The sequence below is a fragment of the Astatotilapia calliptera genome, chromosome 9, assembly GCF_964374335.1.
Source record: "Astatotilapia calliptera chromosome 9, fAstCal68.1, whole genome shotgun sequence".
NCBI lineage: Eukaryota > Metazoa > Chordata > Actinopteri > Cichliformes > Cichlidae > Astatotilapia > Astatotilapia calliptera.
In genome coordinates, this window is record NC_137430.1 from 14,353,003 (window position 1) to 14,379,352 (window position 26,350).

Genomic DNA, 26,350 nt, shown 5'->3' on the forward strand with positions numbered 1-26,350 from the left:
CTTTTTCTGTCCAGCCGTTTATAAAGACTGCTGTTCTGAAGCTGCTCTCTACCCAGTAAGGTGACAATACTGACACAGAGCTCCCCTAAACTGGTTGGGCACCATAGCTGAGATAGTTCTACAACTGTGCCACTTTAAGCAGTGGTATTTCTGCCACTTCACATGTTCTCATGTCATTTCTCTCTTACCAGGTTCAGAACTTCCTTCATCTACCTCAGTTGCCAAAATATTTTCTCTGGTTACAAGGCACGTGTGTTAAACTGGTGCAAGGCAGTGGTTTCACATATGAGTAATCAGGGTTTCCATTCATTAAATCTCTGGTACATCTGTGGTGTGAAGTGTTTTAACCAAAACCAGCCTTATACACTCCTGTTTGCTAATTTTCTCCTTAAAACCGCTATGACTAGTGCAGGGATGTCAAACTAATTTCACATCGTAGGACACTTACAGCCAACTTTGATCTCCAGTGGGCCAGACCAGTGAAACACCCCCTTTCTGTCAGTGCACAGAGGTTCAACTACAAATTTAATCTCTGACATATCTTAATATAACATAAATTGCTTCAATTAAGACAGCTAAAGATAAAGAAATCTGTCAGCATCACTCTTTGAGCTTAACTGTGAGAAATAAATGAGAAATATTACCAAAGAAATTCTGGTATTTCATTGCCCATCCTGTCCTGTAGTTATAACAAAGAAAGTTCTTATTAATTCACAGATTGTTTTTTTTTTTTAATTGTGAAACCACTGTTAAAAACCAAATCTCCAAACTGACATTTCTATAGTAAATGGTGAAAAACCTGGTACTTTTCTGTCATTTAATTGCTTATCTTTTACCTTGGTGTTACTCCTAAATATACAGTTACAAATCCAAAAGTTTAGGCCCTCTTTTGCGTTTTCCAAAGACATCCAGTAAGCCGGATCAGAGTCTTTGCCAGGTGGATTCAGGCCTCTGGACACCCCTGGACTAGAGTGCTAAAACACACGTAAAATGCATCTGACACTGTATCTAATGCCTATAGAAGTTCGGGTTGAATGACAGCTGACAGCTCGGACTTTTAAAAAAAAGTCAGATTCAGGTTTTGTCAAAATTTGGAGAGTGTGATCACTTTCCAAAGAGCTCCAGTGCTCCTGGTACACCTCCTGGGGTCACATGAGAATTGTGGAATCCATTCGGGAATGCCGTCTAACATTTGGTGGCCTTCTGAAACCCACATGCTCTGGGATGATATCACTGGGAAAGCTTAGAAGCTTTCATTGCTTCTAGGCAACCATGCAAACATAATCACTTAAGAGCTTCTGGAAATACTTGAGAAGAAAGAAAGCTAAAAGGAATAGCAATTTTCAGGCAGTATTACCCAGATAAGGTCTTAGCTGTTCCCTTTTTAAATTCTTTCTCATTCAGGACTGATGGATGCATTAGCTGGTACCAACAAAAGTTTTAAAAAGTCCATGAACTTAATTTAATGTAAAGTAAACCTGATATTTTAGATTCTTTAGTGTGCTTTTGGCCAGTTAGAGTGTCATACATACCAGGTGTTGTGGAATGCTAGGAAGCAGTGGAGAAAGTGGAGCACGCTGGGTGCACAAGTTCTCTTCCTGTTTATCCATTAAGGGGTCCACTCAGTGCCTGAGAGATAAGATAATCTAGAATCCATGAATGTCCTATGTCAGCATGGACTTTTTGTGTGTGCGTGCGTGTGTGTGTCAGCAAACTTTCCTTGACCTTAGTCTAAACCAGAGGACCATTTTCACTTCTATATTTATCATTTTCTAACCAAAAGAATACCTCGTGCATTCTGTCCTCAGCAAAATTCTGCATGACTTAGGTTTTATTATGGCTCTGGATCATTCCTGTTGTTGCTTCATGCAATCATTGTTATGAACTGTAACGAATGCAGAGAATCCTGCCAAGTAAAACTGTTTTTGTGTAATCGAGAACTGATGGCATCTTCTTGTGCCTCGTGATGTCTTCAGAGAGCTGCATGACTGGACATGTAGCTGAAGTTTACAAGTGGTGCACACAGCTTATGCAAACAGCAGCCTATAAGACATTTGCAGTTCCAGATATGTAGATCAAATAATAAAGATTATCTAGAAGTGGATTTACACAGAGAACTACGAGCAATATTTTGTCAGAGAGGAAAGAAGGACTCTTTGCCATTAAGCGCACACAAGAGGCGTTCACATTTCTTTCTTTACTACACCTGCATCCATGAGGTATGCCATGGGCTTTTTTATGGTTATGCAACTATATTGTTGCAATTAATAATGGAAATAAAAGCCACAATAGCTTTACTTCGCTGAGAAATATGCCTCAACAGGAATTTAACCTCCAGAAAACCTTCAGTGTTCTTTATCACTTTTCTATGCAAGATGGATCTGCTTGTGTAGTGGATTTGAGTGTGGATATTTACAGTGTCACACTATATGAGTGACAGGTATTCATGGTCAACCCTAACATAAATCCCTATATCTATATGACTTTATATAATAAGCTTGTTATTCACTAAACATCATTATATTCCTTTATTGTTCGGCCTAAATGTTTTTTAATATATGAACCATTTACCACGTTTAACATCCCCCCAAGTTTTTTTTTCTTCATAGAGACAAACTCTCAGTATTAGGAGTGAATGAGACTGCATGCATGCATGTTGTAAAATCATTAGATATCCTTATCAGCTGCCAAGGCTGAAATAATGCGCTCTCTCTTTTTCTTTTTATCCTTCACTCCCCTCTCTTTGTCAGAGGCTTGAACCATTTGATGAAAGGTCAAGTGTACTTTTCTGTAGTCTGTTAACACCTGCACATTAAACTCAGCTTGTGTGAGTGAGTGAGTGAGTGAGTGAATGAGAGAGAGAGAGAGAGAGAGAGAGACTCCCTCCCCTTGTTCCTTATCCACTTCTGCTTCCAGCTGTTGCTGCATTCCTATGCCCGTCGGAAAGCCGTCGGCCTTTTTTACGCGTGTGTGTGTGTGTGTTTGGAGTGTGTGCTTGTGTTTGTGATTGTGACAACCGGGATCAAAAGTCTTTCCTAGAGATCTGCACGTTGCCTGTGCTGTGCATGGAATGTATCTCCCGTCAAGACAGAAGCTGCGGCTACAGCAAAGGCAGAAATAAGCTAAAAACTCTATTTGGGGGAGTTTTGTGCAAACAGCATACCTCTCGATCTTGGATCAGTTTCGCAATTGCGTCCTTTCCTGCACAATGACAGAAGTGGCCATTCCCGCTTCAGTAATGGTGAGTGAGTTTTTGTACCTATAGGCTGTGGATTTAAAAAGTGGAAGAATGTATGTTAATTATCAAAATGTGTTCTTGTAAATTAGGTTTATTTTTGCTTTGCTTCACAGCGCTGCAATACTTTCAAAGTAAGCTGTAACGTTATCTGACTTCAATTGAGGATTTTGTTCGGCAAAATCAAACGCAGATTACCTTTTGGTTTGTTAGCGGGCAGGTACAACGTGAAAATGTAGGTGTACTTTTCGTGATTCCACCGACGATCCAACGTTGCTGCTGATGGCAGCTCTAACTGGAACATTGTAGAAATTTGAAATGATAAGATATCGTTTTGTAAGATTTTTTGCAAATATCAGTCCGCAGAGTACGCAGTGATATTGAAGCCCAACACGGGCTCTGAAGCCCTATGGCTACATAATGGCAAGGCCACAAATCAATCAATCTATCTATCTATCTATCTATCTATCTATCTATCTATCTATCTATCTATCTATCTATCTATCTATCTATCTATCTATCTATCTATCTATCTATCTATCGTGATGCAAAAAAACCGGTGGATACAATTCTTCTGACATACTGTTGCCAACCGTAACGCTGAAAACATATTTTATATGATTGCTTTTTATTTCACTGGGTATCTGCCAGGTGGAAAAAGGAAAAGCAGAAGTCAGTGTGGAGAGCATAGAAGTGACCAATAGCTTAAGAAAAACAAAGATTTTTGGAAACTGTATGTAATGCTGATTTATGAAGGTAACTGCTTGAATTATATGTGCTGTATAGGCTCATATTATGTTTGGAGGCCACTGGTGGAACTTGGGGATTTTTCACCATTAATCTTTTTTCCTCATATCTGAATTCTTTAGTCTGCATTTTAATCTGTGTCTACCTGCCCCCCCCCCCCCCCCCCCCATACCCCAATACACAAGCACACACACAGACACACACACACACACACACACACACACATAGTTTGTTTCTTTTGTTATCTCGAACTCCATCTCCTCTTTTCTTTCCTTTTCCAGCAGTCACAGCTCATTTCACCATACAAGAAGATATGTGTGCTTTAGTAAACCCGTCCACTAGCTCACTGTCTCCCCTTGTCTCGCTGTCATATCCGGCCCTGTGGAAACCAAACATGAGTTGATCCCCTGCATGTGGCAGTTAAAGTAATCTGGGCTTTTCCACAGACACACACACCCTCACTAGAAATTCAACTTACATTTCCTCCAGCTTTGAGTCAGCTGCAAAAACAATGGACTTTTTTTCCTGTCATCTAGCACTTTGCTAAAAGACTGCAAAACTGCCAGTAGGGATGTGAGAGAGTTTGAGCGTGACAGATATTTGTGCTGTTTAACAAGCGGCTCACAGACACGTTTTAATCGGCTTTTAGCGGTTTTAACCAAAACAAATGCAAACACACAACAGCAATGCAAACCAAGGACAAGGGATGCACATTATTAAGCATACAGTATTTTGAAAAGCCATGTATATATGAATGCATGAGGAACATTTTAATCTGATTTAAAATGTTATTGAAGACATTACTGCAAACATACTGTTTACCAAGGACAAGGGAGGACGATAACCCTGAATTGCCCCATATGAAGGACACTGAGAGAGGGACTCCATATTAAATAGCATCTGTGATACAATGCTGGCTTTGTCAGGTGGGAGGAGGAGAGGGTCATGCTGGAATGTAAGGGGAGGGGATGGAGAAAGACAGAAGAGAGAAATATAACTAGGCAAAGCACTGAAAGCATTTTTAGACAAATACAACATAGCTGATGTTAAGTTGTGTAAGACTGAGACCACCCTCAGCTCCACTTTTTGGTCAAGTTTGTACCACAGATTGTAGTCATCACAAGCTGCCTATCTTTAAGGCCAACACTACCACAGAAGAAAAAGATGGCAAAAACAAATATATGCATTAAAATGATGAAAGAACCATCCTGATGGCGCACTTCTCCCACCATTTTTGAAGTTTTCAGCTAGAAAGCAAAAGCCTGTGAATTACCCCAAACTGCTTATTCATAGATGCAAATAATAATAATTTTTTTAATATCCCAACTGCCATTCATCAACTGAGCCAGAGGACCTGAGAAAAAAATGTAATGTTATGGTTCTCCCTATCTAAATTGCCCAAGCCAGTTCATGATGGCAATATGCTCACAATACTATGAAAACCATAACATTTGATTTGGCCTTTTCAAACAGACATATTGTGCACTAGCTTTTCCAACTAGTGCACTAAAGAGTTGTTCTAACATTGGAACATTTTTAAGAGCAGGACCTTTCCTGTGAATGTGGGTTTGAGAATGCTGTCTGCAGTAACATACAGCAGCTGTGATGAGGAAAGTAACTGAAAGAGAAGGAAATGCAAAAACCGTTTAAAGCAAATACAAAAAGAGGAAGAAGTTGACAGAGGAAAGCAAGGATGGGATGGAGAAAATAAAAATGACCCAGCTGCAACAGTCTGAGAATGCTGAGTCTTTCCACTTGGTTTTATGAGTCCTCTCTCTCTTCTACCTTCCACTGCTATCTTCTTTTTCATTACCCCACACTACCCTCTCATCTCCTTTTCTGTTTCCAGATGCAGGGCAAACAAAGCATTTCGGGGAGACTCAGCTGTTTTACAGATGGGATCAAAGACAAATTGTGTGTGCTTGTGCCTTTCTTCCATTTTGTGCACGCTATATTGTGCATTTGTGAGGTCAGTTCAGTCACTTTCCAATAGAAGGTTTATTTTAAATCTGGGATTAAAATTTTTATTAAAAAAGTAAGTGGGAGGATGTGTGCTTGGAATGTTTTCCTATGGGCAATATTTTCTCAGTGTTTCATATCATTGTGTAGAAATCTTCGACTTATACATTTACTGTATTAGACTTTCTTTGAGTCAGCTTGGTATGTATTTCTGTATTTCCCACATTAGATTCTGGCAGAAGACCTCCTATGCTTGAATCTGGTTTCAAGCATAGTACATCCCATTACTGAGTAGAGAACTTTATATCCATCCTTACGTGACTTTTTTTGTAGTTTGATAAACATGATAAACATTTATTTTTTTAAGTTATATTTGAAATGAGCAAGTCTTTGCCTTGACACCAAACATTATACAAATATGGGTGAAAATGTGATGTACTGTTAAGACAATCTAGGAACAGAGACATGTATGCAACAAAGAATTAGGAAACAAACAAGGACACTTAAACACTGAGTGCTTGTTTAGTTTGAGTACAGTTTGGGAAATGTTGGTTAAGATTGTTTAACTAAGGATAAAGAACCATCATGCTTTTTTTTTTGCACGGCATTAGTTTTCATCCTCCATGCTCAGTTTTTACGGGACTCTGTCTCTGTACATATACGTATATCATTCAGTAATCCCATACTTTAGCTTTCACATCTTAATTCCCTGATAGCAAAGTGACTGCTGTTGGAATCAAACACCATGAAGATGAAAGCGCTGGAGTCTGGATACTCAGAATGGGGGTTGACACACTTCACTGCTCTGCTTTAACTAGAGTAAACATGGCCACAGACATGTCTTGACCCGCCTAAGCCAGAGCTCACCTGGTAAAAGAAGGTGAAGGCGGAAGGGGGCTTTGAAAACAAAAAGAACCACAGAAAGACAAAGAAGAGGAATGATGGGATAGAGTGAGCCATTTCTGAAAGAACAAGTCAAGGGAGAGTCAAGAAGGTGGGAATAGACTTCAAGGAGCGTGTAATGCAAGGTACTGAGGCCTTCACACATAAAAGGGTCTTTGAAATGCACTTCTGCCTAATTTTCAGCAAGCTTCTGTGACCTTTATTCAGCTGATGTTGCCATCACACACTGAGTATTTGCTTTGTCTACAGCAAGGACAAAAATCGGTAGAATGTGGGCCGATACCTTGGTGCGATTGCAAAAAGAACTGGTGTGTGACTTTATTTGTAGATTTTTGTGTGTGGATAGGGGATGTAAGGGTGGCTGAACTGCTAGAATGTATGTGTGTGTGTGTGTGTGTGTGTGTGTGTGTGTGTGTGTGTGTGTGTGTGTGTGTGTGTGTGTGTGTGTGTGTGAGCAATGATGGTGTCCAAGCAGTAAAGGAAGTGATCTCAGGGCGGAAACTTAGCGCTGAATTAGAGGAAGTGCAGAGCTGACTTTGATTTGTGTTTCCCTTCATGGTGATTGGAGGAAAAGGCGAAAAGACAGGAGGAAAGAAGAAGGACAGGCAGGAAGAGGAGAAGCCAAGAAGGCCGCCTAGTATGGAAAACAGATTAAATGCAAAAGAGGCCTCGAGAGAAAGGAAGGAATCACTGAAATCATTAAAGCAATGACACATTAGGATTTGAAAGAGGAAGGGAGAAAAGGAAATGACAGGAGCAGGAAAATGACATGTGGTTGTGATAGTTTCTTATATGCTGTAATCATCTCTGCATGGTGAGAAGCATTTAAGTCATCCACTGGTGTGTGTGTGCGTGCATGTTTGTGTTTTTGATTGTGTGTGTGGACACAAATACAGTAGTAGCAAGACTGTTTTCTTCTTCTTCTTCTCTGTTAAATTACAGAGTACTCCGTGGGCTGTTTTTGGCACACGATCTGAGTGTGTTTCCTCAAACATACACATTCACATATTTTGGGCATTTTTTGATTTAGTTTTCTTTTATCTCCACTTCACAGTTTGTCATAGCGTTCCTTTATTTTTCTTGTACTTTACCTCGTTTTTTTTCCATTGCATCACACATATTCCCACCATTAGGGAATGCTTGGACTTCAACATTGAGTCCATACAAAATAAGAACAGTCAAAATTAAACCACTCTCACAGTCACTGCAGTTTTGCTGTGAGATAGATGCTTGAGGAAATATGCCCAAATACAAAGTTTATCACCCTGGGAGCATAGCTGAGCTCAATCTGCCTGTTAGATTAGGAGATGCCTTGCTTATGACATAATTTGAACTGTGCCATACTGTTTGATAAATGCTGAACAGGACTTAGAAAATGGTAAGAAGTGGGTTTTGTGTGCAGGAAGACATTGCAGCTTCAATTACATATATATTATATTTTAATGGAGCACATTCTGAATATTTCTCATCAGCATGCTTATTTGCATGTTAACATTTTTTGGTGACAATAAAAATTTCAGGTGATATAAAATTAAGAAGAATTATTCACTGGCCACCATGAATATCCACCCAAGTCATGGTCAGGATTTAAAGTCATGCAACCTGGGTAAATGATGTGCACTTGCTTTGTCACTGCCATGGCCGTGCACAAGCACAAGCTTTGCTGTGTATTTACTTTAAGTAGTATACTGCTCATAGCATGCACAGAGAAACTCAGTTACCTTATTAGTTACTCTGTATCTCTCTTTATCCAGACACATTCATTGCAGCAGAGTGATGGCAGACTTTAACAGTTTGTGGGAAGTCTGCTTTCATGAAACATTTCTCTCATTTCTCCCCACTGCGAAAAAAAAAACTATTTTCCTCTCATTTTCTACTTGGAACATTTTCAGAATCAGAGTTCATTTCACGTGGCAGCTGGGTAAGCTGTGGGCAGTTTTTTCCCCTTCTTTTCATTTTTTTCTTTTCTTTTTTTGTGTGGTTTCTTTATTTGAGTGTTTCTATGTTTGATCATTCCACGCAGGTCATTCCCAAGTTTTGTCATAATTGTGTACACTGCTACATGTCTGGATTGTTTTTGTTTACATTTATGTGTCTGCCTGAATGTGTACACAGGAATCGGAGATGATGTTTCAACCAGAGTCCGATCAGATCTCTCCAGGTGAACCTAAGGTCAGAATACACACAGACACAGGAAAACACATATGCACACATTCACAAGTTTTATGTGGTTTTTGAACAAATCCAGCATGAACACAGTCGCACAATGGCACATTCATTTTAGTCTTATGACTATAAAGTGTGTTTTTAAAATGACCTTTGCACTGACTCTTGCTTGTAGTCTCCGCCCCTGGACCTGATCGACACAGGGAAAGGACTAAAAGTCCAGACAGCAACTCCTCATCTGGTTAGCCTGGGCAGTGGGAGACTGAGTGTGGCTATTACTGTTCTGCCACTGAAAGAGGGTAACGCACACAAAAAACCCCAGACACAATTTACAGTAAATACACAAACTCAGCATGGGCAGGTTATTAAGTCAGTAGCCACAATTTTTCACATTCATTCCTAATGTAGCACATCCTCACAGCTTCAAATGTTAATTCAACTTAATTTTATTTATATAGCTTTGAATCAAAGCAACAGATATCTCAAGGTGTTTTGTATCAGATGTCCCTATAAGCAAGCACGTGGTGGACAGTGGGAAAGAAAAAATCCCTTTTAACAGGAAGAAACCTCCAGCAGAACCACCTTCAGGGAGGGCTGTCTGTCCGTCATGACCGGTTGAGGATGAGGGCATGGAGACAGGACAAAGGACACACAAGGACACACTGTGGAAGACAGCCAGAGATTAATATTGACTAATGATTACGCAGAAGAATAAAATGGAAAGGGGGTTACTCCCACTAGGTTTATATCTGGGACTCTCCACCATTTGACCTTAGAACTGAAGAAACTTCTCGGATGAGAGGTGAAACGTCTTCAAGTAACTTAAAGAAGTCCAGACGCTTTTCTTTGCAAGCTCCTTTGACTACGATGACCTGGATGACTGAGAACCTTCACAGACAAAATGGAAAGCCCTTTATTGTCATTATACATGTACAACAAAATTGTGGGTGCTCCACATCAACTGTGCCAGAAAAAAAATATAAATAAAATATAAATAGTAGACAGCAGGAATCAACAGCAAAAAGAAGAAATATATACAAACCAAGAGAAATATATACAAAAATAAGAGAAAGGCACACATTAGAGAAGTAAAAGAGAGTTTAAAAAAAGGTGAGTGAAGAAGAAACACTCAATACAATTATGGGAAGCCCCTAGCAGCTTAGACCTATTGCAGCACTAAGGAGAGGTTTGGGATCACTTGATCCAGCCTATATGCTAAGCTTTACAAAGAAAAGTTTTAAGCCTAATCTTAAAAGTAGACCGGGTGTCTGTCTCCTTAATCCAAACTGGGACCTGGTCCCATCGAAGAGGGGCCTGTTCGGGTTGCTGTAGCCCTGTTTTTTCCGGTCTGCATGTCAAGTATCCTTGGGCAAGATACTAACCCCAAGTTGCTCTCCGATGCATCCATTGCAGTGTGAATGTAGTTAGACAGCACAAAGTATAGAGAAAGGGCTTGTGTGACTGGGTGAATGTGGCATGTTGTATAGAGCGCTTTGAGTACTCTGGGAGAGTAGAAAAGCGCTATATTTGAAAGCTGAAGGGTCTGCCTCCCTTCTAGGAACAGCATGTAAACCTGCAGTCTGAGAGCAAAATGCTCTGTTATGAGGGTCAATATGGCACATTCAGATCTTTAAGATGAGATGGGTCGTGATTATTCAAGACCCTGCTTGTGAGAGAAAGGATTTTGAATTTGATTCTGAATTTAGCAGAGAGCTAATGAAGAGAAGCCGCTATGGGAGAAATATGCCCTCTCTTTCTAGTCCCTGTCAGCACTCTTTGCCCTACCTTTGCCCACCTTTTCCCACTCTTTTTCTCCCAAATATTGGCCCTTTTCCCAGGACAAGTCACTTCATTTCTGTGGTTACTGCAGAAGTGAGTTGGGGGGTGATGCTGTGGAAAAGTGATACTGTGTCAAACATTGAGCCAGTGCATATTTATACAAGTTATTCAATCCAATTCCATGGTTACTGTTGCTTATTAACATTCATTCATTGTCATGTGTTGGTTAAGGCACAGCCTGAACCCACAGTTAGCCATGAAAAAATGAAGAGAATGCTTTGGCAACAGAGTACAACCCAAACAACAGTAACACAAATGACACACATCGCGTGGTTTCATGACTCTGTTTCATGCAGCAGAGCAAGCGCACTTGCTTTATTAAATCCAGAGATTTTATTTGGAATGTTCACTGCTATTTATATCAGGCCAGTATACAGTTTTTTCCATAACAAACAACTGACTACAATTAATAAAACACACTATATTAGTTCCTGTACTGTAAGGGTGGAGTATTATAGTTATTCATACTTCCTCTACTATCAGCTATCCGCAGGTTTCTAGAATTTCTCACCCTCTAACACACACACACACACACACACGCACACACACACATCAATTCAGCAAGCCACAGGTTTCACAGCTTCATTACTCATTCAGGTAGTATTATAAATCAAAGTGAAGTGAGAGGCACACTTGTACTAGTGATTATTATTTATTAGCCCGAAGACAGGACACTGAATACTAATACAAACTGACAGGCATTATATTAAAAGCTTTAAAAGACAGCAAATATCTGCCCTTACAAGCATTACAGTGATAACTCTCATTCATAAACTTCTTGCATAGATCACAAGGCTCTGATTATACCCCAGTGAGCCAGAGAAGTCTTTTTACTTGTCTTGTCTTCTCTTTGCAATGAGAACAGTGCACACTGCATTTTATATGAATGGATTTGACACTTAACCCTTAGTCGGGGTTAATGCAGAAATAAACTTACAAACAGTACAAGGGCAGACCTTGACGTCAGAGTCAGCTTTGTGACATTTCCACTTCATCATCGCTGCCCACTGCTTTGACACACACTTTGAAGAATGCTAAGAATGTGAATAAGACCTTTTAGGAAAACTGAGTTTGTACTCCACAATGTGTCTGCATGATAACAGCATTAGATATAAGACCCTTTAATTATGACTCACACCACCTATATAGACATGATAAGTCTAATTCTATCCCCTATATTTATATATTCTACTGATTGCAAAAAAATGTGTTTCTTTATGTTTCAGGGGTAACACGCATAGGCACAGAAGATGCTCCAATTCCTCAGGATATTACCATTCAAGGACCTGGCATCGAGGCAGAGCATTGTCTAATCATCAATGAAGGTCTGTGTTGGTTCACTTTCTCTGAAATGACGTCATAATTTTGGCAGGCCCCAGAATAAACACAGCTCTATTGTCTTTTCCACACTGGCAAGAGTGCTTACATCTTTACAGCATGTCGTGGGAAAGGGGAAATGACTCCTCCTTTCATTAGCAAGCTTTTAATCTTTGTTTTTGAATCCTAAAATATTACTTCAAGTAAAATCCACTGAAATCAAATCTGTGATTATATTTGGCATTTAGAAGATCTGCTCAATACCATCCCAAGTGCAATCATTGTTATTTTGTTTTTAGAAGATTATTCTGACAAAACAGCAGCGGAAGAATAATAAACTTTCTCAATCCTCTAAAGCCTAAAATTCTAATAATGTAAGAAAAGAAATATACTGTTTAAAATGAATATAAGACTGAGAAAGCCATCGAGCTGGATACCTGTTGGGCTTTTTATAGAATAGCTGTGAGGAGAAGGGAGGAACTGGATTATTAATTATGCTGTTGTTTTTGTTCTTGTGTGAAGCTTTGTTTTAATTACAGTAAATCTGAATAGTGAGTACCTTTTATTAACAGGGGATATTGCATGCTTTCAGAGGATGCCGTGTAGGAGCGGGATGATTAAGGCAGTTATCTCATGTCGGAGTGTAATGTTGGAGTGAATGGTAGTTCACTGTTACTCATTTACCCTGACTATCTCCTCATTATCAACAGGAGGGGTGGTGACCCTGGACCCCTGTGGCCACCTCTGCAGTCTTGATGGAGTCCAGGTCACTGTACCAACACCACTCACTCAGGGTAAACTCTACACGCACACATGCGCACAGTGTAGGTCAGCCTGCTCTCAGGAAAAGCCTGTATACTGCACATTGGTATCAGCATACATGAGGATACAGGCCTTTTCACATACACACACTTTGAGATATTGCCATCTACTGGTCCTTATTAGTACTGGAGTTAATTGAAAGTTGACTTCATTGCTGACTGAGATACTTAGTATTTCATAACTGGTGTGCAACAGAGAGACAGTGGTTAGTTTTCTGAGGGGGGGGGTTTCTTTTTTGGATTGGTTAACTCACATTCCAGTCTATCTGTGTGACTCATATGGGCACAGTTGAGTTTCTTCATGCAAACAACAGGTTGTGCAATATGTTTGTGTCCATGTACATCTACACACATGTAGTCATGTGAGTGTATTGATGCATTTCGGTATGTTTGTGTGTGTGTCTGTGTGTGTGTGTATCTTTGGGTAATTCGTAGTGGTTTGGAACAGCTAGCTCCTACAATGAGTCACAGCTTCCAGCAACTGCAGAGCATGCAAACCCTTTGGATTGTTATTGGAGACTGCAGAATGTTCTCAAAAAAAGAAAAGAAAAAAGAAAGTGTAGTCACCCAAAGTTAAATGGATCTCTCTTCTTATCTTGTTCTTCATGCCCGCCTACGTAGACGTGTCTATATTTTGTCTGCGAGTATCTTAATCTGTCTATCTCTGGCCTTTCTTCCCTCTATTCTTTTCACTTCTCTGAATTGCTCCGTCATTTATTCAGTCACAGTATGCTCTCCCATTTTCTCCACAGCTTTGTCCTTCTTTCACCTTTCCCTGTCCTACTTAAAATGACAAGCAGCACACTCACTTGTCTGTCCTTTCTGTTTACAGTTTTCTCCTTTTTCTTGTGCCCTGGAAAAGGCCTGGACGGTTTAAGTTAAACATTGACAGGCCTATTTAACTTCCCGCTGTGCCTGGCTGACTCAAATATTGACATCATCTTGGTGGGTCCACACACAAGGCTGAGGCACAGCAAAATAGCAGGGGTGGGGAAAAGAGACTAAAAAAACAAGACAGGGTTAAAAAGTCAGAAGAGTACGCGTAGGAAAACGATAGTAAAAAAGGAAAAAGATTGAGAGCATCTTTTATCCACTGGCCTCAGTTGCTCTGGGTTGAGTTGGTCGAACCACATACACAGACACTCATGCACACTAGTCTGGAGATGATTAGCTGTGTTTAGGAAATGATCTGTTCTGTATTTTGGAATTCAGAGCTTGATCTGGAATCACATCAGCTGGAGGACACTTGTAGAGTAGCAATATGTTTATTCAACAGAGGTGGAAACGACAAAGGAAATCATTGTTGAGGAAGAAAGCCGCTGACAAACAAACTCCACAAGTACATTGTTAGTTTATTAATAAGATCTGTTAACTGGAACATTACTGCTTTAGATCTGTTCCGTGTTTTTTTATTTTCCATTTGTCCAAGATTTCCACGTTGTTAGTTTTTCAGTTCACATTTCAGTGGATTTGTAGTCATAAAACTAAGTCTCTCAACATTTACACTGGAAGGGAGCAGATGCAAATCTATGCTGCTGCACAAAACACAGGATGCTCTAATATCTGCTCTCTTGTTTTATCTTATTTTACTGTGTGCACAGGATGATCGCAGGATAAAGGGCAAAGTAGCTGTCCACGGGTTCGTGTCATGGTAGAAATGCTTGCAAATGAAGCATCTAAGCAAAACAGACTAACAACCTTTAACCCAGACAGGAAAGCACAGTCCTCCCTCTTATTTTATTTTTTTCTTATTTACTTTTTGACGTTATCTTTCTCAGTCAATACCTTCCACTTGCATACTGCATACCGTTTCTATGCTGTTTTATCATGAAGTCTAAGCAGTCACTTCTTCATTTTAGACTCAGTAAGTCCGACTCTACACACTATACCTGCTTTAAGGATAAACCAGCGGAGTGATTTTCATAGCAAAGAGCTGTTGAAGAGGTAGGTAGACAAAGAAAGCTTTAGAGGTGGGGGTGGAGGGGGGTGTCTATTAAAGACCTCATTGCCGAATTGTCTTTGAACTAACCGACTACACACAGGGGTCGTGGCGGGTAATGCTGTTACATTAAGCTGGTCTTTAGTCACGTGCACTCATCAGTTTGCTCTTTACAGTGTCACTTCGGTGTAAGAAACCATCACTCGTTATATTTACCGTGTTATAACTTATTCCCTGTGGTTATTTATTGACCTGTCCTTATCCTCCTCCCCCTTTTTTACCGACATTTGGTACAGTCCCGGGTTCTCGTGGATGGTAAATCAGTGAACCAACTTTCTTCCACACTGAGTCAAGAGGAGGCGGAACATCACGGAGGAGGGAGGCAGCACAGAGGCGGACAGTGGTGCTGATATATAATCTGTCTGTATCTCTTTTGCCTGTGAGGGAGAAGTTTTTGTAGTTCTTGTCATGATAAGACGCTGAAGGAAAACAAATAGCTCGAAAAGGTTTGTAACGGATTTTATTTGCTTTAGAAGTAAAGTAACGTTGTAATTTACTCAGCCTTTGTGTTAGCAAACCTCTGCTTTACTGAACTTTATCCATCTGAAGCACTTTGTGTTACACAATGTTTCAGAAACTGTTGTAAGAGTTGGGAAATATTTTAGAATGAAAAACACACGTCGAGCTTTAAACTATGACGTAGGCTGTTTCTCTGTATATCTAGCCTATTTAATGTGAGGATGAGAAACGCAATTCATAGCTTATATTCCACTTTCACTTATAATATCATCATACTGCTTGGGCATCTGTTTGTTTATGTATGTGCTAAGGGAAATACCTCTTTACTCTGAAGCATATGCAGCATGCTCTTTGGACTGAATGACCAGTGATCCCGGCGTTAAAGTTATCAATCGATTTGTGTACTGGCTTATTTACAGAAAGCACACTAGTGAGCACTTGTGCCAGCCAGGGTAAACAGCATTTGCTCAGCAGCTTGATATAAAGGTAAAAAGTCCTTCTGATTGGTTAAAATGATTCAATTCAATTTGATTTTTTTAGTCTAAAGGTCAATAGTATTCACACTGTTACTGAACTGTTACCTGATGTGCTGATCTTTGCTTGTTGCTTGCTGGAAATGGCGAAACACTGTAATTATTGCACGGGTCAGTAAATCACGTGCACCATTATTACAGCAGGTTAGAGGTGTGATTCACCCGTGTTGCTCACTTGGTGGTTCGTTTTCTTATTTTTAGCCAGATTCTGGCAGTGTTCCATCACAGCTTCTTGTCTGCATCTTTTTAATGTAAATGAACTTTGTGTGCCTGTCTCGTGGTTATAAGTTAGCTGGTGAGTTCACGTGCATGTGCCAGTGCAGATGTAATGTAGCTCATGGATAGAAAGGCAGACTCAGTGGTCAGGATACCTGACACCTGAAAATAAAACCTCCCTCTTTGTCACGGATGTTATTATCCTCACAAATCTTTCTGCCTGCCCACCCCCAGAACATTTGGATTTTGCTTTTTCCAGTTTTACACCGTAAAATGGATGAAATGTATCTTTTTTTTGTTCGCTTTATTCTTTTCTTTAAATACTTGGTGAGAAATACAGTTAAGTAGAGGGCTGTTAAGAGGTTATTCACAGGTCTGCATTCTTTGCTTGAGGGAAGTTGATTATTTGTTAATAAGATTTGAGATAGAGCAGACAGAAGGCAATCCTGAGTTTGTGAGGAGACAAATTAGGCCTGTGAGTGTGAGCATGTGAGAGACGGAATGACTAATCTGCTCTGACTCTCCTGAGAAACACCAGTCTGTCTTTTCATGGTGTTACCACTATGCCCTTGTGCCTGGGAGAGGGTTAATTTGTGGTTTTGAGGACAATTTCCTCTCCCACTGGGACCTGTTTGTGTGTGTATTCATTTCATGAGTGAATACATTCAGCCTGAGATTTAATGTCAACACCGTGCATATTCTAGGGATCATAACCAAGATAGCATTTGTCTAATATCTTTCAAATTTGGGGATAGTTTTAGTTGACCTTGCATCACCATTGTTGGGTATGATTGCCATGGATGTCACACCTGATCAAGTAGCAGGTAGCTGGGTTTCATGTGTTTGCACCTTTGAAATTGGTTTATTTTTCCTTGTAGCCTAATGGTCTCAAATTGGCAATTCCGCCTCTGATGTTAACCAAACAGAGAAGCAGATTTAAGTTTCTCCTCCCATAACATTGTGGCGAGAGAGCGCAGATCTACATGGGGACAGAAATTGGCTCCAGGCGTACAGCTCAGGCTCCATCTGCGTCCTCAAAGACTCTGAGGTCTGACTTTGTAGATTGCAAACTTTAAATTATCCCATAAATGTATATACAGGCTAATTTCAGCTTTTGTTGTTGCTGGAAAGGGTCTGCTCATATGTGTGTGTGCGGGGAAGAGTGCATGCATTGGGGGGAAGGGGGGGGGGGGGCAAACTTAATTTGCTGGTAAGCAAGTGAACACGTGAATGAGATTAGAGCAGTTTTTGTTGTGGATGGTGTCTCTGTCGATAGTGCACCCCCCCCACCGAAGTTATTAAAGACAGCAGACTTGTATCACAGATAAATTTAGATGTGAAATTTTTTTTCACATGGAGTTTGTTTGCCCTTGTTGTGTAGACTCGTATCTTCATAGCTATTTGTTTATGCTGGGGGTCGAAATGAGGAGAGAATAATTAAGAGTTACTTGCTAGCTAAGGACATGAGAGGAAATTAGAAAGACAGGAGGGTCGGGGCTTGTTAACAAATCAAGACGTCACACGTTACCATACACTTTAAAAGTGGCTATTGAGGGTAGGAAATTAGATTTTTACAAGCGCTGACTGCTGTGTGTGTGTGTGTGTGTGTTTGTTTGTGAGCCCATGTCTGTGTTTGCCGTTACGCTAAATACTGAGAGGTACTGGGATTCATTAGGCAGACCCTGTTACAAGGCATGTTCCAACACACACAGATAGATAGACGTTTTGAAGATTTACACCTTTACTCACGTCTGGCAAGGAGAAGCGCTTATTATTAGCTCTTACTCATACTCGCTGACACAGTGTGTGTGTGTTGCTCTCAGTCTCTTCACGGAGGCCCTACATCTTTTATCGGTCATGATCCCACTTCCTCACAGGTTGTGGCCAAACCTGCAAGCTCATGTTTATATAAGTATGGATTTGAGAGCTTCACAGTCCAGCTGTGCAGACTAAACATTTATTACACTGTTTTCGGGTGTGTGTGTGTGCCTGTGTTGCCCACTTCACATCACAGCCGCAATCGGATCTCCCCACTATGCTGAGAACTGGGTGTATTGAGGGGGGGGGGGGGGGGGGGGGGGGGGGGGGGACTGCTTGTGAAATGCTCTAAGGTAATATCTAGACTGGCTCGACCTCTTTCATTTCAACTGTAATGCTCAATTCAGCTATTAATGCAGCTTTTCTGCCTGAGATGTTTATGAGACTTGACATAAGTGTGAGAAAGAAAAGGCAACAAAAAATGAAATGAGAACGAGAGAAAAAGAGAGGATGAAAACAATCTGGATTTTTTCCATTCAGCCTTTTTCCACACCCCCCTCCTCTTGCCTCAGTGGTTACGTCTGACTTCAGGTCCAAAGAATCTGATGTAACTGAAATGGAGCTATTAAGGAGGTGCTTTTTTAGCCTCTTACACATAACGTTATGGGGGTTTTACTGTAACAGGGCTTTTCGACAATGGAAGTAGAAGAAAGACCCGCATTGACCTGTTGATTTAAGAAAGCTGGCCCTCAGCATTTCTTTCCTCCTTGGCTCAAAAAATGCGTCAGTTCAGTGTTTTTATTCTTTTATCCTTTTCCTCTGTTTTTCCCACACAAGACCTCCTGTATCTGTGTCAGCGCCGCTCTTCCTCTCTGTTGCCATCTCAAGTATTTGGACAGCTGTGGCTGCCTGTGTGTATTACAGAGGTTGTGACCCTGAGATCTTGTTTAATACCCGGCCCTCTCAGGCTAATTGATGGCCAGGGCAAACACAGTCGTCTGCTGCGCGTGCGCAAGTGTGTCTAGCTGTGAATAAACACCCAGGCTCACATGAATCTACTTAAGACTTACCTCTTCACATATGCGCTGTAATGTGGATGTTGTAATGGTGTATTCTGTATCACACTAGCTTCACATGTTACCTGGTTACCTGCAGATTTTGCATCATTTGTCTCAGTAATTTGAGACGTCTGTTTGTGTTTTCCCTTTCAGGTTATTCTTTGTGTCTGGGAAAATCCTATTTGTTCCGGTTCAACCATCCTGAGGAAGCCAGCAGAATGAAGAGCATGCTTCCCCAAAAGAGTCCTGTATCAGCTTTAGCCTACAACACAGGTACATCACACAAGGGGCTGACCCTGAGCTGTGCTTGATCCCTCTTTGGTTTGTCTCCTCTGTGTCTTAATTTTGCCATTCCAGAATATACATGTAGGCCTTTTTGATTATTACTTTACTGGCTTTTCACTTCTTTGCCATCTTCAGTGCTCCATTAGATCCAGCTGCTGATGTAACATCTGCTGCTCTTCTCACTAGTCACTTCACTGTTATGTCAGTATGGAGTTACAGATAGTCACACTCCAGATGGGTTACATCCAATTGGAGGACCACACTGACCCAATTTAACGACCTGGTTGAACCATAAAGAATGTAAATAAATTCAGATTTCAAAGACTGGATGTCATCTAACTGACTGGCAGGGGGGGAAAAGCGGAGAATGCATGTGAGCTCAACTTTTCTGTGCACATTAACCATGGCTGCTGCCTGAAAGTGGTGGGAGGAAAGAGTCAGTGTTAGGGTGGGGGCAGGTGTTTCTGTCAGTCTTCTCATATGTCTTTCCCAAATGCACTTTCACGCACATTCCAAAACCTAAAATTCAAAGCATATTGGAATGTTTTGGTTGTATGGTGTCTGTCCATTGCCACGGCGATACATCTGGACTCTGCTATCTCTTAGGCGATTTATCGAGTGCTCGAGGCTGCTGTATTCAGTGGAAATCCCGCTCTTTAAACAGGCAGAAGGTGCTTATTTCTTCCACAGCTTCACGCACGTGTGTTAGGAAAGATTATTATTATGGGCAGAGATATTCTTCACCGTCACCAACCCTTATTTTAAAGACGTCCAACTAAAGACAAGGCTCCCACACAAACACAACTGAATATGTTGGAGCAGAACAATCATGAAAGGAGAGAGTTGATGCACACCAGCCCTCCGGTGTAAATCTGCCCATGTATGGACACAAACACCCTGTGTGTGTGTGTGTGTGTGTGTGTGTGTGTGTGTGTGTGTGTGAGCATGCCTGCATTTTTCTAGATCTTATGATGTCTTTCACCTTCTGCCTCAGTTCACTCCACCATGTAAGGGTTTGACATTTTCTCACACAGGCTTATATTCATCTATAATCTGTCTATGCACTTTTAGGTGCTCCAGGTTCTCGCTTTCTTTTACACATGGAACATACAGGCGGAGCCACAGTTGCAGGAAAGTGTATATATGTGTATGTGGGTGTATGTGGTTGTTAAACACTGGGTGGTCTAAGTTTGAACATTGTAATAGCTCCTTTTCCACATAAAGCCACAGATAATTTTGAAAACTGGGCAAGGTTTGAGCACATTACTTTACCCTAAGTGTTTTCACCTGCTTGGCCTTTTTCAGAAGATATTTACTGTTTTCTTTTTGGAATTTTGCACCAAAATAGTACCGGAGCTATCAGGCAGACTTACTTATACTTAGCATTGCTGCCAATCTTAGCTATGCTATTGAAAGAAAATGATAGTTTATTTGTAAATCCAGCAGGAAGGAAGTAAAAATTGACTCAGCTGAGGTTTTGAGAAAAAAGACCTCCTCACTGCTGAAGCTACTTTAAATAAAAGACTTAAGGAAGGGCCGGGGGAGCCTCATGAGGGTATTCCAGAATATTTTGTGGTTTATCTCATCTACAAAATCCTATACTGAGGAACTGAACTCGAGTTAAACTGTTTGTCTTGGATCTAATGGATGGTTTTGTGTGAATGTGTATTTGCATGCAGTTTGTGTGTGTGTGTGTGTGGGACAGGATTGTTTCCTATTCTCAGGGATAGGGTTAGTTGTGGATTGTTTGGTTTGAGTTTGTTCTGCCAAGGGTCCCATTTATGAATAGCTGCAGGTTTAACTATACATAAATCTCTCCCTCTCTTTCGCTCTCTATTTTCATTCGCCACTCCCTCTTTCCTTCCTCTGTCTTCACCTGGCTCTTCACACATAATTTCCATATTTGTTCTCCCTGTTTCTCTTTCCTCTTTCTGTATCTACTTTTCTATCTAGTCGTTCGATAGCTTATGTTTATGTTTAACCTAGCTTTCCCATGTTATAGATTCATTTTCTTTTCCATTTAATCTCTCTCCCCGTCCAGACTACCTGAAGTTTAGCAGTGACTATAGCCATGCAGTTGTGGGTGGCACCAGTAGTGCTAGGGGCATGCGATCAGCATCTGAGCTTCGGGACTTGATGGACACCCTGCAGCGTAAGAAAATTGCCCTTGAAAACAGCCTGAGAGCCAACGGGAATGCCAACCCCTCCTACTTCAGTGTGACACAGGTTGGTCATCCTTTAGCTCCAACATTACCTCTCAGGGCACTTTAACAGGGGTTGTGAATGATTCTAGCTGATATTCACTCATTACATGAACCAGTTGTTACATCGTTGCATTCTGCATTGTGTTCTCCAAACACAATTCTGCACATATTCATCAACACATACATCAATATCAGTGTTTCTGTAATTTATATTACACTGTAAACACTTGAATCTAATAAAGCCTGAAAATGATCATATTTGTGTATTTCCATTTCTTCATTTGTTTCTGTCTATAGCTTCCACAGGAGAACTGAATTCTTATATATTTCTAATCATACATTTTTTTCTTTTCTGTCTCCCAGTCTCCCCCCACCACACCTGTCTCCAGTCCTGCCACATCTTCATCAGCCTATCAGGAACAGGCAAGGCGTTTCTATAGCTCCGATCGTCCTTCTTTGTCCTTAAAATCTGCTCCCCCTCTTTCCCCCGGGCGACGTTCCGACCCTTCTTCTTCTTTGGCCTCGCGCTCTTCAGTTGGCCGCAGTCAGGACAATTTTAGCACCAGCGATAGCCGACGACTGCACAGTCAGAGCTCCTCTCCTTTACTCTCCACCTGGAATGGTGGGGGATCTTCCACTTCTGTTGCCAGTAGTGAGAACTATCTCCTCTCTCTTCCTCCATCTTCTTCCTCATCCCGCACTCCATCTTCTGGGGGCGCTGCCAGCATGCCCTCTAGCCCCCGTCTAGGACGTCGCACCTATGGGAACCAGGGGAACCAGGGGAACCAGGAGCCGACGCCCACTAGTCGAACCAGGAAATACTCAGCAGGTTCGTTGAGTGGGATGACAGCAGGAGGACACAGCCGCTCACTGCCACGCCTCTGTCCCTCTCCGTCCCCCCGTGACAATAATAATGGAGTGCTAACTTTGTCAACGCTGCCTCCACGGCGGTCTGATACTGCTGGGGATTACAAATTTAGCAAAGAGCATTACAGCAATGGCCAAAACGCTGACCTCAACCACAAGTCTAGTCACTCCAGTCAGCAAGCTGCAAACAGGATTAAAGGCCAGACCACAGCTCAAGGGGAAGGTGTCGTGTCGATCTCCCTCTCTTCCCCTAGGACCTCCTCCTGCTCCACCTCCCACTCCATCTCTTCCACATCCACATCCACTCCACCAGATGTAACAATCCCATCCAGGGCAGGGGGCTCCTCTTCTCCTCGTGTTGCCAAAAAACTCAGCCTAACCTCCACCAGCTCAATAGGCTCCATCAGCTCTATAGCTTCGAGCCCTCCAGAACAAGAACGGCTAAGCAGCAATGACGCCTCCTCAGGAGCAGAAATGTCTGTGGCGGAGAAAGAAACAACAGGAGTGGGCCTTGAACTCACCGTTGCACCGGGACTAGGACTTAGAGAGAGGAGTTCTTCATTTGGGAAAGCCGGCCTGGAAACTGGAATTGGTCTGGGGGAGAGGAGGCAGTCATTTGGCAAAGCAGGGGTGACCCCGCCAGGGGGGTTCAGGGAAAGAAGGGGGAGTATCAGCTCCCTAAGTGGGAAGGAAGAACTGACAGACTACCACCAACGCCAAAAAGAGGAGAGACTCCGTGAGCAGGAGGTGGAGAGACTGGTGAGTTTAATTGCTTTTAGCTTCTGTATTTAAAGCATTGTAGCTGCTGTTTGTACTGTGCCATTTAGTATTTGCTTTTTTTTTTACTTATCATCATAGAGTGCATCCTCCAGCTAAGCTTATTCAGATAGACTGAATATAGGCAGGAGAGCAGGGTGTTTAAGGTTTAATGTTATTTTGTGCACGCATACAAAGGCACCAAACATGGAACGAGTGTAGGAATGCTTCCCTGCTCCTTGCGCTCTCAAACATACTCTCCCAGGGAGCTTAACGCAGGCGCACAGTGAGGTTCACCACTTGACAGGTGCTCATGGCAGTTAGCCCATACTAACAGCACTATTCTTAACCCTGTACTTGGATTGTGTGTGTGTGTATATGTGTTCATATGAGGTTCATGTTTATGTCAGTCATCTGGAGGTCCACCCAGTGTGGTTTGCTGTGCTAAGGAGCCACAGAACACATCAGTCAGATGTGGGTAAGAGAAACCAAGAAGATTACAGAGTTATAGTGTAGCAGGTGGATAAACACATATTATCAACATATAATGACAACCGATCTCGTGATCCCTCTCTTTCTATTTCTCTGTTTCTCTCAGCCATGTTCTCACAATTAAAGTGTCTCAGTATCTCTGATTTAAAGAACACTTTGACGGTGGCTTTTGACAAGCCTCCACATTCTTATGAGCGTGGTTTTGAGCTTTCATGATGTGAAGATTTTCTCTTTTGCCGGTTTGAAGATGGGGGAATGAATTGTGTTGCAGTGTTGCACTTAATTGGGTTGAAACTATTTCGACTGCCTGTTTTAGTGCGTGCCCTGGTGTTAAATATCATCGATGATCCACATTATACAGGGAGTTATAATCACGTGCATCTCTACTTTAATCAGATGACTAAAGGTGAGATGTAGCAGCAATTGTAGTGTTTCAGTCTAGCCTTATTGTCTTGTATTTGTCTGCCCCCTAGTGGTATCTTTAGAAAATAGAATTCTGAAACAAGAGACCGCTAAAAAAGAAAGCTGAAATTAATGTCTGTGTTAATTAAAGGCACACAAACCTTTTAAAAATGAATTTAAAGCAAGGCGTGTTGTCCAAAAATTTCCCAGCTCGTTTCCTGTCTTTCGCTTCTTTCACCGTCTTTCATTTTCGTGCTTTCTCCAGCTTTCCTCTCATATGTCCGTGTCTTTGTCCTCTCTTCTTCTTTCTGTCTCTTGCTCTAGTTGACAGCTGATTACTATAGAGGCTCCACAGAAGCTTATGCCCATTAGAATAGCGCAAGGTGACAAACTGACACGGACACGTTTTGTGCCAGCTCCTGGTTCATGTTACGTGTTATAATTGGGGTTTGTATGTGTGCATGGTAAAATGTGTTCGATGCTTTGTTATATGTGGATTCTGACATAACTGTTTAACTAAGAAGCACTATAAAGTGAGTGTTTCGTGCTTTTCCTAAACACACAGTTAACTATTTCATGATTTTCACAATCCAAATGTCACCTGGATCCGATTCTCTCCTTGTGAAGAATTCCCTGGAAAGCATCTTGTTTCCACGGTGACATTCATAGACACATTCCTACTTTGGAGTCAAAGCCGGTTCTTGTGCACACTTATGTCCATGGTTGACAGCTGACCACCTTCTCATTAGCTCACTCTTTCTCTCTATCACTCACACACACACACACACCTCTGTCCATTTCCCCCCCTCTCTGTATCTAATATTACTAACACAGGCTGGCTGTGGGGCTCATATACGTAACCCTTGAGAGAAGTAACTGCTGAACCTGCAAGAGGGCATTTTTGACTCTCTGCAGCCTCCGTAGTGCCCCACATATAGCTATGCACTGGCAGGGAGAAGTGCTCACTCCAGGGATTCTCAGTGAGAAGAAATGTTTCTTCTAAAATCTGCAAATATTAGACCAAATTAGATCCACATACAGGAGAGGGTCATGCTGAATACTAAGTAAACACTACTTTTCTTTATTTTGGACTAAGCGGAAAAAGTTTTAGAAGGACTGACTTCTGTGATGCTTCCCGAGGTAATACTATTATTTAAAACTTGACTAAGCTCAATACTATAGGGTTGCATTGTATTTGTGTAAAACTTCAGCAACATGTCAACATTAAAAACGTGATCTTAAATAGTACTTGCCATTGCATGCACATAACCCATACACGTGTGTGCCTTTATGTTTGCCATCATCTCAGGAGCGACAGCGGCTAGAGACCATCTTGTCTCTTTGCTCTGAGCTGGGCCGAGCTGAAAGGGACGGAGGCGCCGCAGCCACAAGCTCCACTTCAGCTGTTGCAGACCTGCAGAAGATCAACCAGGAGCTTGAGAAGCTGCAGCTGACCGACGAAGATGATGACACGCCTTCTGTCTTTTCCGACTCTTCAGCTGTTAGTGGAATAGTCGGAAACGGGCACACGACCTCCCCTGGATCGGAGAACGGTTACTATGATGATGACCTGCAGGTACGACGGAGGCGTAGCAGCGGTCACCGAGACAACAGGGCCGAATCGCCTGCTATCAGTCTGCGAAGCTTTGCCCCCACACCTTCACCACGTGCACATAGGACAAATGAGGTATAAGACACAGGACACTTATTTTGTGACTGTTAGAACTTTATGCTAACACAGAAATGCCCTCCATGTGTGAGTGCAGTATCACTGAGGTGCTATCAAGAGCAAAAACAAATGTTATTTGGTGTATAAGATGAACTAGTCTACAGAACCGTGTTTGTTCAGTAGAATCATATAACTTTTGACCCTCATTCAAAAAAGTAGGAGAAAACATAAATTTAAAAAAATATTCCGGTAGTATAAAATAAATACAGTGAAATATGCAATGCCTTGATGGTCTACAGACTTTAGTCACTCTGAAGACTTCATGCAAGAGAATATTCTGTAACATTAGTCTCTGTTGATTTGGTAAAATGATAGATGTATGTTTTTTCTTCTTCGTGCACCTTTGACCTTGGTCATCTTACTAAAATATTAATCAAGATTTATGCAGGAAGTGTTTAGCCCCCCATTCATCCTGGAAAACATAACAGTGACAAGGATCCCTCCTCCTAATACTTAGAAAGTATTGACACAAACATCCTACTCAACACAGATGGGACATATTTACAGTCCATTTATTAGATTAGAGCATGCTAAGTGTTAGCATGAACTGACAGCAGGCATTTGTGTGTATGTATGGAGCCCATACGCTTTCCTTTCCATTTGTG

General features: G+C 41.5%; 1 protein-coding gene across 9 annotated transcripts in view; it reads left to right on the plus strand.

Annotated features, from left to right (window-relative positions):
- Positions 1-2,894: 2,894 nt before the first annotated feature.
- The window catches only part of phldb2b (pleckstrin homology-like domain, family B, member 2b), a 37,789-nt gene continuing 14,333 nt past the window's right edge, over positions 2,895-26,350 (plus strand). For 5 of the 9 annotated variants that reach the window (XM_026179346.2, XM_026179347.2, XM_026179349.2 and 2 more), the window contains exons 1-9: positions 2,895-3,241; positions 8,960-9,016; positions 9,186-9,309; positions 12,076-12,174; positions 12,877-12,960; positions 19,164-19,283; positions 21,337-21,521; positions 21,863-23,125; positions 25,326-25,703. In XM_026179346.2, coding sequence (XP_026035131.1) covers positions 3,209-3,241; positions 8,960-9,016; positions 9,186-9,309; positions 12,076-12,174; positions 12,877-12,960; positions 19,164-19,283; positions 21,337-21,521; positions 21,863-23,125; positions 25,326-25,703 — 2,343 coding nt within the window. In that variant the 5' untranslated portion in view covers positions 2,895-3,208. Of the gene's footprint in view, positions 3,242-6,903; positions 6,970-8,959; positions 9,017-9,185; positions 9,310-12,075; positions 12,175-12,876; positions 12,961-14,811; positions 14,932-15,261; positions 15,433-15,879; positions 15,932-19,163; positions 19,284-21,336; positions 21,522-21,862; positions 23,126-25,325; positions 25,704-26,350 lie in introns of those variants that run through there. The other 4 variants (XM_080305965.1, XM_080305966.1, XM_026179351.2 and 1 more) reach the window with 4 other exon arrangements.